Source organism: Hylobates moloch, unplaced genomic scaffold, assembly GCF_009828535.3.
Source record: "Hylobates moloch isolate HMO894 unplaced genomic scaffold, HMol_V3 SCAFFOLD_16, whole genome shotgun sequence".
Lineage (NCBI taxonomy): Eukaryota > Metazoa > Chordata > Mammalia > Primates > Hylobatidae > Hylobates > Hylobates moloch.
The window spans coordinates 42,679,158-42,692,909 of record NW_026652291.1 but is presented as its reverse complement, the minus strand read 5'-3'; the positions used below and the strand labels follow the sequence as shown (position 1 = coordinate 42,692,909).

The following is a 13,752-nucleotide window of genomic DNA, read 5'->3' as shown; positions in this document are numbered from 1 at the left end:
AACAAACAGTCTAGCGTCCAGCTAAGATGCCTCTAGAGATGCATTATGGTGAGGCAGGACTCAGACCTAAAATAAAAACAAATGTCTCAAATAGATTGTTGAATAGACATTTGCAAGAAAAATAATTTGTAAAATGTCTATCTTTTTACATTATGTTGGTTTTCTATCTATTAAAGGCTTATTTATTTTCTTCTTGTTTACTACTAAAATACGTATTTCTTGCAATAAAAATAAACTCTCGTTTTAAAAAGAAGAGCTGACGAAACAACAGACAGTATAATCTATGGTTCAAAATGTTGGTAAATTACTGAATCCAGCCCCAACTTTGAAACTTGTGAAACTGTCCTTAAAGAACTGCTTTGGAGGCATATTCAAGAGCAATATCTGTGAACCTCTGTCCTGGTGACTAAATGTGGAAAAGTTTTTATTCCGTCTGGAAGGAGACCAACAGAGAGCCCTAAATAGAAGCAGCTTAAGGGCTTAAAAGACTCCATAATTAGGTCTCTGCTTCATCTAAATGCACATGACAAACTTCAGGAATTGTTGAAGGTCTGCCTCTTTCTACCCCCATCAGTGGAATCAGAGCCAGCCTGGAGTTGAAAAACTGAGGCTGCAGGCTCAGAACAATTATCACCTGTATGGCCATGAGCGAAGCACCTTACCTCCCTTAACTCACTTGTCTTACAGTGTTGATTTCAAGCTCAAACGCCATCACGCCTGTGGCGTGTAAACTGTGAAGTGACAAGCAGCATTATTTTGGAAGTGAAATTTCTATAAACCATAACATGTAAGCAGAGCTATTGCCAGCAGGGCCAGTAAGTCGGAGTGAATTTGCAGTCCTGATGATCAATTGAGGTAATGAGAGTTATATCTACACTCTGCTGAGATTCAAATGTGGCATGCAGTGTTTTCAGAGCAATCGTTTTCTCTTCGAAGTCCTTCAGAATGGGAATAAGGCACTACTCTGACAATCACAGCCCCTGGCATGGGGTGATCTCAATTCACTCCACAGTGATATCAAAATTGCTGTACTACTCTGAATGCACTAGACAAGCTGCCGCAGGACTGTGCAGAATTTGCAGGCACAAATGGTTAGAAACAGCATCTGGGAGTTAACTCTAATCATGATTTAACACCAATTAATAATGGTAATTTTCATAATCCTATTACATAGGGCTTATTGCCAAAGTTATCAAAGATATTGTGTGTTTTTAGATAACAGTGATTATTCTGGTCAGTGATGATAAAAACTGCTGGGCAGCGTGACAGATTCACGTTTCATTCATTCATTTAATTATATAGCAGACTCTATTCTGGCCATTGACAATAAAGTATTACAGAAAATACCTACTGTATGGAGCTCATTGTTCAGTTGAAAAATAGAAATGTAAATAAGAAACCAAATACCATAATCAGTGTTATGGGAGAAGTAAACATAGATACTACGTATTATTTGAGAGTTTTGTGGAAACTATATTATCTTTTGTTGCAAGTGTGGACAATGTTTTAGTAATGTCTTTTCCACAGGATCAAGAATTGGTGGATTCGTGGAACAAATGGACTCTACTATTTTGTTTAGCTAATATACCATTGTGGGGAGGGTGGGTGAAGAAAAGAAAAAAAAGTAGTTGGAAAACCCATTGTCACTCCTAGACCATTTCTTCAAAGATGCTCGTATTGCTACTGAAATAGATGCAATCTTCGACACATGTACACCAAGAAAATACTTTATGCCTGTTTGATCTCCAATTCCAGTATGTTTTTCATTTACAAAAGATCACTGCTACTGAGAAGCTTCATTGCTCACAGAAAAAAATGACATTCTGTGCTGCTGGATTCACCATAATAAGGACGTTTTCTGGAAAGAAAAGCATTATTGAGTTCTGAGTCTGTGCTAATGCCAGAGTGAACCCAAACCACTATTTCTTACCACTGGAACATCAAAATACAGGATCGCTACTATGCTTCTCCATAACATTGCCAGCTGGCTTCAGTTGATCTCTACTCAAGAACAGTGACATCTGTAGAAAAGGACAGTGGCTTTTTAGGGTGAAATGGAATCTACATGTACCTCTATGTTCTGTTTTTCCATTTTACAATTTGGATGGATCATGCCTGGGACATTTTTCTAAGTTTAAATAGCAATCCTTCTTAAATCACTGTAGGACAGCAAGAACACTTTGCTGCTATTGATAATTACGCATTGCCTAGACATTATAAAAATCAACACTGAATGTTGCTGCTGCTGCTGCTGCTGCTGCTGCACATCCTTCCCCAGTAATGTTACACTCCAGCTGTAAGTTTTGATTTTAACATATTTTCAAAGTCATTTCTTTATATTTAACTTAAAATATGAAACTTGGTTGTTATAGACTGAATGTTTATGTCTCCCACCCGCAAATTCGTATGGAGAAGCCTTAACCTCTAGTATGGCTGTATTTGGAGACAAGGCTTCTGAGAAAGTAATCAACGTTACATGAGGTCATAATGATGAGGCTCTGATCCAGTGGGACTTGTGTCTTTATAACAAGAGACTCGAGAGCTCTCTCACTCTCTACACACATGGGCACTGGGATGCCATGTGAGCACACAGTGTAAAGGTGGCCAGTGGCAACCCAAGGAGAGAGACGTCCCCAGACACCATCCCTACTGCACCTTGATTTTGGACTTCTAACCTCCAGAACTGTGAGAAAATAAATTTCTGTTGTTGAAACTACTCAGTCTATGGTATTTTGTGATAGTAAGCCAAGCAGACTAATACAAGGGTTAAAGAAATATTGGCAAGGGGTCCCAGATGAACCTGTGCATTGAACTAAGTGGTATAGAGATGTTTAATAAAAATGAGTCTAGGCCGGGCGCAGTGGCTCACCCCTCTAATCCCAGCACTTTGGGAGGCCGAGGTGGACGGATCACAAGGTCAGGAGATCAAGACTATCCTGGCTAACATGGTGAAACCCCGTCTCTATTAAAAAACAAAAAATGAGCCGGGCATGGTGGCGGGTGCCTGTAGTCCCTGCTACTTGGGAGGCTGAGGCAGGAGAATGGGAGGCAGAGCTTGCAGTGAGCCAAGATCGCACCACTGCACTCCAGCCTGGGTGACAGAGCGAGACTCTGCCTCAAAAACAAACAAACAAACAAAAAGACTCTAAACTAGAAACTATGGAGCTAAAGGAAGATGAGCCTCTGAAGCCACAATGGAAGCACGTCTTTGGGACCACAACTAAAGGATGTCAGTTTGACATCATTTTTATCAACATCCAGTGGGCTCCACTCCATGACAATAGTAAAGGTATTAGAACTCTAGAGCCATTTGCTTAGAAGCTTTAATTACACCAGTGACAAAATAAGCAGAGTCATGGAGTGAAAAGACAACACTTCTCTGGCCATGATCACTCAATCTGGAACCACAAGAGGGTTTATACCCACTTTTATAACATAGACATGGTATTTAAAAGGGAAACCCACTTGATTATATAATTTTAGTCTGTATTAACATGGTTTGATCTTAGTTATTTTTTTCTTTTTCAAAATTCAGTTTACATTCTTTTTTTTTTGCATTTTTGGAATTGGCCACATAGTAATCTTCTTAGTTTTCAGCCCTAACAACAACAACAACAACAAAAAACATTCTCTACCTGCTACCAATCAAGTCTCAGATTTTTCCAGTTCTATATGAAAATATTCAATTTTGTATTTTCTTTTTCTCTTTCCCTTGCTTTTTTTTTTTTTGATTAACTAATATTTTTAGTACACATAATTTAGTACACATTTGGTGGTAATCTTGCCAATATTTTTCGTAACTTCTAATATAAAAATATTCACATCTTTTAAAAAATAACTTAAAATACAAAAGTGAAAAAGTAGCAGCCGGGCTCTGTGGCTCATGCCTGTAATCCCAGTACTTCAAGAAGCTGAGGTGGGCAGATCACCTGAGGTCAGGAGTTTGAGACCAGCCTGACCAACATGGTGAAACCCTGTTTCTACTAAAAATACAAAAATTAGCCAGGCGTGGTGTCGTGCACCTGTAATCCCAGCTACTCAGGAGGCTGAGGCAGGAGAATTGCTTGAACCTGGGAGGTGGAGGTTGCAGTGAGCCAAGATCGTGCCACTGCACTCCAGCCTGGGACACAGAGTGAGACTTTGTCTCAAAAAAAAAAAAAAAAAAGATAGTTTTTTTAATGTGAGAATTTTTATCTATGTATTTATACTAACCAGTACAGCAGTATTGACATGTTAACAAAGAATATATCAGAATGCACAATTATCAGCAAGACAATATTACTATATTCAGTAACACTTCTTAAACAATACTGATATGAAAATTAAATACTTTCACTAAAGTGAGATCTTTTACAATGCAGGTGACAGATATGCTGTGGCCACACTAGACATATTGGTTCATGCCCAGATTGAGAGTCCTGTCCACTGACTCTGAACACTGCTTATTGCTTGTTTTGTTTTGGCTTCACTATTAGTTTTATCCTGAACCACAGTATGAAAAACTAAAATCAATCTATCAATCACATGCAAATTCATGCCACATATTATCCTTCCCTATTAAAAATGAACACAATCAAGTATTGGATTTTACTGACAATCTTCTTCGAAATGCTTTTATTCTAGGTTAATAGTAGAAATACTGCCAGCATGAGATTCCAAGGACTAGATTCCAGTCTCAGCTCTACCGCTAACTAGCTAAGTGAACTTAGGCAATCACTTAATTTCTTGGGTCTGAATTTTTCTCGTCTCTAAAGAAAATAAAATGAAATTGGTGATATACAAGACACTTCCTTGTTCTAGATTATTCCTCTATTTGAAATGAAATCCTAACTCCTGTGTCCTTGTCACCTCCTGGAATCCTTCCCTGTTTCTTCCCCTTGGACAAACTGAATTCATCTCCTTTATGCCCCCTGTGTACTGAGAATAACCCTCTCGTAGCACTTATCTGACTCATGATCTCTCACTAGACTGGAGCCTCCTGGAAAGCAGGCACCTGGTCTTTTATGTCCACAACCCCATGTTATGTGTTAGGGGCTGGATGGATGCATGGCTATATGGCGAGCCAGCCAACACTTTCTGTGCCACACTTCAACAAAGTGTCTCATGAGAAGACGTATAGAAACAGCAAATAAAATTTGTCTCTCATCCGATTTAAATAGTCAATCTGGAGAAAAATATGTTCTTGCTATCTTGAAAGTGAAGAAAATATTCAGAAATAATTTAAAATCTCAGGCATGCTTATTGTAGCCAGCAGTATTCATGTAACATATATTTTAAGTTACAAGGAAATGAAATGTGCTTGACTGCCTTATGGACAAATATGACACTTATTTTTAAATGGTTCATTCTCTTTTACTCATAAAACATACTGTCTGTAGGTTTCAGTATCTTTTATGGAAAAAAAGCTTACAATGAAATTACCAATATATCTGCTGATTTGAGGACCTTTGAGGATACAGATTTCCTATCAACCTTTATATATGGAACATTGGTGGTCCTCAAGTCCATGCCAAGGTTGGACAATCCACTAGGCAGATTCACAGAATTCTGCATATCATCATATTCATGGCTATGATTATTGCAGCATAAGATACAAAGAAAATTTAGCAAAGGGAAAAGGGGCATGGGCAAAGTCTGGGGGAAGCCAGGCACAAGCAAGAGTATGACAACACACGAGAAATGTTGTCAACCAGAGAAGTTCATTAAGGCCTTGGTACTTCTGGTTTTGTACTGGAGATGGTCACAAAGGCATCTTTTGCCTGACATATGCCAAAATTCCACACTTTGGGAAGGAAAGTCAATATTCAGCATCGATCCACCTTGTTAGAACAGACAATTAAGGCACAGAGAGCTACTCATCAGTTAGTGGTGAGAGTCCCCCTGAAATCAAGTTCACAAAAGCCAGCTTTATAAGCAAGTCTTTCGAAGGACAATAGTCATACCTGCCAGGTTAACTCTTTTTTACACAAATGGTAAAAATCATTATGCAACAAATAGGCAAAATGGGAGGAAGTGTAATATTAACTTTAAAAGTCTAATAAGCCTTTAAAATGTAGGTGTCACCTGTGTTACCTTTTTATGTGTGTGTCAAAGAAGGTGTGTTGCTTACCTTCTCTGATGTATACCTAAGAGCTGGTCATCAATTTAACGAATACCATTTTGTCATTCCAGGAAATAGCATCTTGAATTGGTTAAATAAATACATACATAAAATAAGCAAACGAGTCAACTTCCCTCTGCTTCTCTCTCATCCCTTTTCTGAATATGTTTAAACTTATTGGAAACTATGGAATTGTGTTCTTATTATTGAAAAAAAAAAACCCAACCGGTTCTTTTGCTCAATTCAGTTTAGCTTCTGACTCTCACACATGGGATCTTAATCTCCAGTAGTCTGGCGGAGCCTGTGGACCTCTCCTTAAAAGAATTGCTCTAAATGCACAAAATAAAATATGTAGGATTGCAAAGGAAACACACATTGAAATCCTATCAAAATATTTTCAAATAATTTACAGTATAGTAATCTATGTGCTTCTGTCCAGCAGCAAGTCTAATAACTATCATAACTGTTAAATAGTAATGAGCATAAATGGCATTTCAAGATATCTTCAGCACATATGATATATGAAAATATCCATTAATCTAATTGCTTTTGGCACTTCTAATAACACTGTAGTTGTCTAGCAACCTTTCCAATTAAAGGAAAAGCTAAATTTCAGTCAGAAAATAGATAAAATAAATTTTTTTTTTCATCAAAATGTCCAGGCCCCAGGTAAAAATCTCAGGTTTCTAGCACCATGAGACCAGGAGTTCATTAACTGAGTCCATTTAGATCATGAGCTGTTGGACCAATACCAAGCAAACTTATTTTGTTTGACCACAGAATTTTAAAAACAAATCAAATTAATTACCAAACAAATGTGTTTTCCCATAAAAATGTGCTTCTGGCCTCTTGGAGAAAAAAAAAATATGAGGACTAAGCAACACTAGCCCAGCATCCCCACAGGGCAATGTCCTAGCAGACTGAGTAACAGCTGTCTCGTTCACATATGAAATGAACTCTCCATTTTCACAGTAACTATAAATCCTGACTTACTCTTTCATGCTATCTGCCTGCTTTGTGTAGCTACTTCTTGTTAATATTTATGGCATTTTCCATCTCATGACCCTCTGAATAGGCAGCAAGTAGAAGAGATTTGCTTTCTAATAAAGGTGGGGTGATTCTATTCATGTGCCCACTGTTGTCCCCATTTAACTTCTTCCAGTCCTCTTTTTTCAACAATTAACACATTTAAGGCCCCTGGCAGTCACCTGATTGTAAATAAAGTAATTGAAACACAATCTTCCTCATTTCTTTATGTATTATCTACAGCTTTGCTATTGACTAAGTCTTACCCCCTCAAAATCCATCTGTTGAAGCTCTTACCCGAGTGTGACGGTATTTGGAGATGGAGCCTTTGGAGGTAATTAGGTTTGGAAGAGGTAATAAAGTTGGGGCCAGTGCAGTGGCTCACACCTGTAATCCCAGCACTTTGGGAGGCTGAGGCGGGCAGATCACAAGGTCAGGAGTTCGAGACCAGCCTGACCAACATGGTAAAACCCCGTCTCTACTGAAAACACAAAAATTAGCTTGGCTTTGTGGCATGTGCCTGTAATTCCAGCTACTCAGGAGGCTGAGGCAGGAGAATCGCTTGAACCTGGGAGGCAGAGGTTGCAGTGAGTCGAGATCGCACCACTGTACTCCAGCCTGGGTGACAGAGCGAGGTTCCATCTCAAAACAAACAAACAACAAAAAAAAAAACAGTTGGGGCCCTCATGAGTGACTTGGTGCACTTGTAAGACACCAATGAGCTTGCTTCCTTCCCCCCTCCTGTCTCTCTACCTCCCTTTCTTCTCTCTCTTATGTGGGAACACAGTGAGAAGCTGGATATTTGCAAGCCAGGAAGAGAACCCTCACCAGGGAACCAAACTGGCCAGTAATTTGATCTACACTTCCCAGCCTCCAGAACTGTGAGAAATAAATTCCCGCTGCTTAAGACAGCCAATCTATCATATTTTGTTATGGCGGCCCAAGCTGACTAAGACAGCTGCTTTCATACTACAGTGGAAAAGTAGAGTAGTTGAGATTGGCCCACAAATCCAAAATTATTTACTATCTGGTCCTTGACAGAAAAAGTTTGCCAGCCCAATGCTGTAGTTGTTTGATGGAATTCCTAGTTATAGCTCTAGAATTTTTACATAGAGGGGCTTAAGGATGTGTAGGAGGAGCTATATTTGCACAGTAAGCATCTTATTTTTCCTTAATGGAGATGAAGGCAAGCAGCTAAAGAAGGCTCACTTTCCTCCTTATGGCAGCCATGGAAAGCCACACACTATTCAAACCTCTCCACTGAGCCACTAGATGCACATGTGTGGCCAGAACTGTACCATAACATGGCTGACAACTTAGATTCAAAATCTGCTCCCTTACTTAGCAGGAACACACCCTTAATCAATGGCTATGATAATATTTTCTCACCACTTATCTTTTTCATGAGAATATTGTTTCTCTGAAAATAAAGTGACACTGAATGACATGCTTTTCCCACTATTTGCCAAGTTATTGAGACAATGCATCAAGAGCAGAGAGGCTAGAATTATAAAAAATGACACCAGTTATAACAGGAAACAGGTTGTGAGGGAAGAAAGCCGCTTGATGTTACTCAGCAAACTGGCACCCATGGAGACAGGCACAGCATTTCTGGGTCCCGTTAGAAAAACCAACAGCAGTTTTCTGTCTCTAGCTTCTCTTTCTATCAAAAGTAGCCACACCAGTGTGCGCTCAGCTGTCACAACCAATGAATGTGTGTGTGTGTGTGTGTGTAAGAGAAAAAGAGGCGACAGAGATTTTCTACTGGTGATCTGTTTTAATTATCCCTCCTTGGCACCTTGCATTGCAAAGGTATCAGTTGGTTGTTTGATATTAATCCCTCTGGGTCAGAGTTTTCTCATGTGATTTGAAGGAAAAATAACTGCCCATTTTCTTTCACAGGATAAACATCAAGTCCTGAGGAATGTACGGATGTTGCATAGGAGTTTCAGTAATCTTGCAGTATGGGGGAAGATTTTAAAATGCAAATTTTAGATTGAAGGAAACTTAAAAATACAGTCTTCCCTTGGTATATGAGGGGGACTGGTTCCAGAATCCCCTCACACACCCAAATCCTCACATACTGAAGTCCTGCTCTCCGCCCTGTGGCACCCACATACAGGAAAAGTCAGCTCTTGGTATACACACGTTTCAAATAATACAAATACTGTATTTTTCATCCGCATTTGGTAGAAAAAAATTGGCGTGTAAGTGGACCCTCATGGTTCAAACCTGTGTTATTCAAGGGCCAACCATACTACAAGAGTCAACTACCGAACAGGTTGCCTTGTTGAAGGGAAATCTGTCACTGCAGAAGGCAGGGCATAGACCAAAGGAGACATTCCTGCTTAATACTGAAAGGGACTCTGACACATAAGTGAGAAACTTCCACATTTAGTTAATATTTAGTATCCCTCTTCCACATTCATCACTGCCTTCACTTTCAACTATTTGTGTTTGACATAATATTCACATTTAACTATAGGTTGATTGAGCATAGGTACTCTGTACTTAAGTCTGTGTGTTCTCTACAGCTATTCATTCTGTCTCACAGGTTCTGGATGCTCCATCTATTTGGTAACAAAAGTATGAACTGAAAATGGTGTTCAAATATAGATCAAATAAATGTGATACAGCCAGTACAAACACTACTCCTGCTAGTCTCATCCTTTCTTGGAACCCTAAGCAGGAATTACATTGCTTTAATTATGTTCATTTCTACGTTGCTGCAGTATAGACATTAATTTATCTCTTTGCTTGATTTCTTCCCTCCCTGTTAACTACAGAGAAGGTTTCATTTAAGCAGGTTATGGAAAGGAATGACTGTTATTTCAAAATACTTCATCACTGACAGGCGATCATTTTAGATAAAATCACTTAAGTGCAGTTATCCAAACATGTATGTCATTCTTGGCGACAATAAAGCCCTACCCAACGCCCAATGACCTAGAAACCAGAACTAGGAGATTTCTTCATGCAAATTAAATTGGTGTCACACCCATCAGTTAAAAAGTGGCAATGAAGGTTAAATGTGCAGCAGCAGTGTAAAATAAAGGATTCTTATCCATATTTGTAGGATATGTCAATGTGGCTAATTAATTTTTGAGATAGCGTTCTTTGAAAGAGTAAACTTGGTGAATTGATTATGAAATGAGAAGTGCCTAAAGAGAGCTGAGAATGTAAAACAGGCACCCAGCTTGATTAACTTTACCAGCTTTAAAAAAATCCATATAATAAGGTAAAAGACACTGGAATTGATTTTATGACAGTATTATAAACTCCAAGAACTAACTACATCATAGTAGAGTTCACAGCTTGTTTCTTTTCAAGTCTGTTTTTCATTTTGTATCTTAAATGGTAAAGATTCAAATCTTTACTCATAGAAATAGGGTGTTTTTTTCCCTTAAAAAGTAAACAAGATACACATAAAGGGAAGGAAAATTATGCCACTTTACATTGACGGAAATGTCGTGCTGCAAAACAAAGTATCTTTTCTACTCTTCAGCTAATAGCACTGAATTAATTAATACTCTGGACACTAATAAGAAAAAGCAGACCCAGACAACATACCCGTTTCCTTAGATTGCAAGTAAGAGTGAGATTCCTTGAGAAGGAGTTTGCAAAAGCTGTATAAAAGTCCAGGACTTTAAGCAAGGCTTCCCGCTTGATGATGTGTAGGTCACAGTACGTCAGTGCCCGGACGTTCGCACATGCATGGGCAAGGGTGGTTTCCTTCCAGAAGATGTCTCCAAATACATCACCCTTCCCTAGAAAACAGTATAAGATACATATTCAAGTTTCTAACACTGTTCTTATTGCAATCACTCTTGTTATTCAGTTTCATATACAGGATTGACCTTCTAGCATAATTTAGAGCTGAGGATATAACCGCATATATGAACACATAACAATATACAATGCTTTCGTGTAATATGTAAACTAACATCACCCTGAATTCAGTTATTGATGAAAATCTGGAGTGGCATGAATAAATGGACCCAACAGAGAAGCCAAACACCTCATTTTAACAAATAATTTCATCATCTTCTGCCACCTTCACTTTTCCTATTTTGACTAGAAGGAGCAAAGGTGACTTCTGAGTTTCATCCTTGCCTCCGGTCCTTCTGGTAAAGATAATAAAATGCAATACAGAAGGATCTGCTGTAACAGCCTTTATAAATCTAGGGCTGATCCAACATATATTAAATACAAATTATTCAGTAACTATGTATTATGTCCCAAGCCAATTAAAACTTGTCACGACTTAGTTCCCCAAGAATGCCCTTCCCTCTCTACCTAGCCAAACTTATACAGGTTCTCAGAGTCCAGCCCAAGAGCTCCCCAGCCACAGTTACAAAGCTGAAGGACCCAGGTTGAGTAAAACACGGAGACTCAAATGTATTATCCCATGAACAGTTCTATAAAAAGGGCTATACTATCATCAAATGTAGACGTCTTTTAAAAACTCTAGAAATCGCACAAAAATCACCTATTCACTTCAGAGCACTACCCACTGGTGGCCTGAACTCAACCATTTATCATTTGAAATCAAGTACTTAGTTGCCCAAATAAAAAGAACGAGAAAGAGTCTAAGGTTAAAGGTCCCAAAAGGCCGTTCTGTCGAGGCAGTTCCATAAAAGCCCCTGGTTTCTGAAGTGTAGTCAACTGCATTCTTTGTTCAACTTCTGCGTGAAAGGGAAAGTTTTAAAGTGAAAAAGACAGGGGGAATATATCCAGGAGGGAAACATCTTCCTAGAGGCACTCTGTTAATGATTTATTCTTTCTGCACTCAAACCACAGAGGTGAGCAACTATCTGCTGTCATCATGCAGATTAAAATAAGAACTAACAGGAAAAAAAAGAAGAAAGACCTTATATCACCCTTCAGGCCATCCAGCCAACCAGAGAGAAAAGAAAATATGTAACCATAGAAATGAGAGAGAGACAAAGACAGTGACAAGACAGAAACAGAGAGGTTGAGTGAGTGAGATTACACATTCTTTGCTCACTTAGGTAGTTGGGAAGCTCTGAGAGAAACATGGGGCTTGATTTCAAGCTTAAGAGGCACTTCAGGGTACAAAGAGAAAACATGCACATGAGTGAAGAGGTAATTAAAACCACCACATGATCATGTGATCAGCATAAAACAACTATCATGAATATTTCATTAATCTTAAGCAATCCATTTGTTTCTGGACCCTCCAAAAATTCCTTTTAGTTCATGACACTGATGAGCAAATTAACCATCTAATAGCCATTTATTTGGCCAAGGAAGGGAGATTAGAGACCTGGTAGCCAAAGAAAGTCTCTAGGGTTATACAGCAACATAATAACCAAAGGGAGGCCGAGGCAGGTGGATCACAATGGCAGAAGATCGAGACCATCCTGGCTAACACGGTGAAACTCCATCTCTACTAAAAATACAAAAAAATTAGCCAGGCGTGGTGGTGGGTGCCTGTAGTCCCAGCTACTTGGGAGGCTGAGGCAGGAGGATGGTGTGAACCCAGGAGGCGGAGCTTGCAGTGAGCTGAGATGGCGCCACTGCACTCCAGCCTGGGTGACAGAGCGAGACTCCGTCTCAAAAAAAAAGTAAAGAAATAAAAATAACCAAAGGAATACTTTAGCTATAGAAACTCTACCTCATTTTATACAGATGAATTTCAGAAATCTGTACACAGTATTCTCTTCAAACTAGTAATCCCAATTATAGGCATTTATTCTAATTGCATAACAAGAAGTGCCAAATTTATTTATAAAAATGCTCACTGAAGTGAAATTTATAATTGCCAAAAATTAGAAATAAATGTCAACAAATGAAATATTATGCAGCCACAAGGTATCATAAATTTTACAAAGTGACATGGAGGTCATATAAGGTTATATAAAATAGTAAAAGCAGGATATCAAACTATACATACAGCATAATCTCATTTTATGTACCCCATCTCCCCCCCCCCCCAAACATACACACATACATGCACACAAAGCACAGAAGTAAATGCATCAAAATGGTAGGTCCTCTCTGCATTATGGAACAATGTATGGTTTTTATTTTGTCTTATAATTTGTGTAATACTTTGTAAACAGAAGAGATCAACAACCGTTATATTACCACAGTTCTTGATGGTACCAAAAAAAAGCCAAGCTTTTAAAGGGCTGCTTTGATCTACCTCTTATTTCTTTTCCTTTTTATTCTTTCCATACTGGATTTTTCCTTCAAGAGATAGAAAACAGGTTACATTTCTCTATGATTCATTTCTGTATCATTTTCTCAAATTGTCAATTATAACCCCTTACCCATTTATGAGTGCTCATTACTCTTCAGCTATTTGGTTTTCATATATGGTACACTTAAGAATAATAAATGCTTTTGACTCAGTATTTTCACTTCTGAGAATCAAAAGATTAGAACTACTGCATGTAATATTCACTATAGTGTTATTAATGATAACCCTAGATTTTTTTAAAACCCTATATGTCCAATAGCTATGGCAATTGTAAAAATATGTGTAAAATATCAATGTCCAAAGAATTAAAACAGCTTTTGAGATAACATTCAAAAAGTTCCTAACTTATGTTAATTAAGAAATAAATATATAAAGAATAATATGCATACGGTTACAGCTA

At 38.4% G+C, this 13,752-nt stretch overlaps 1 protein-coding gene across 1 annotated transcript in view; it reads right to left on the bottom strand.

The window, feature by feature from the left end:
* The window catches only part of KCNH5 (potassium voltage-gated channel subfamily H member 5), a 349,850-nt gene that overhangs the window by 71,831 nt on the left and 264,267 nt on the right, over positions 1–13,752 (bottom strand). The window contains exon 10 of the mRNA XM_032180213.2: positions 10,697–10,893. Coding sequence (XP_032036104.1) covers positions 10,697–10,893 — 197 coding nt within the window. The remainder of the gene's footprint in view (positions 1–10,696; positions 10,894–13,752) is intronic.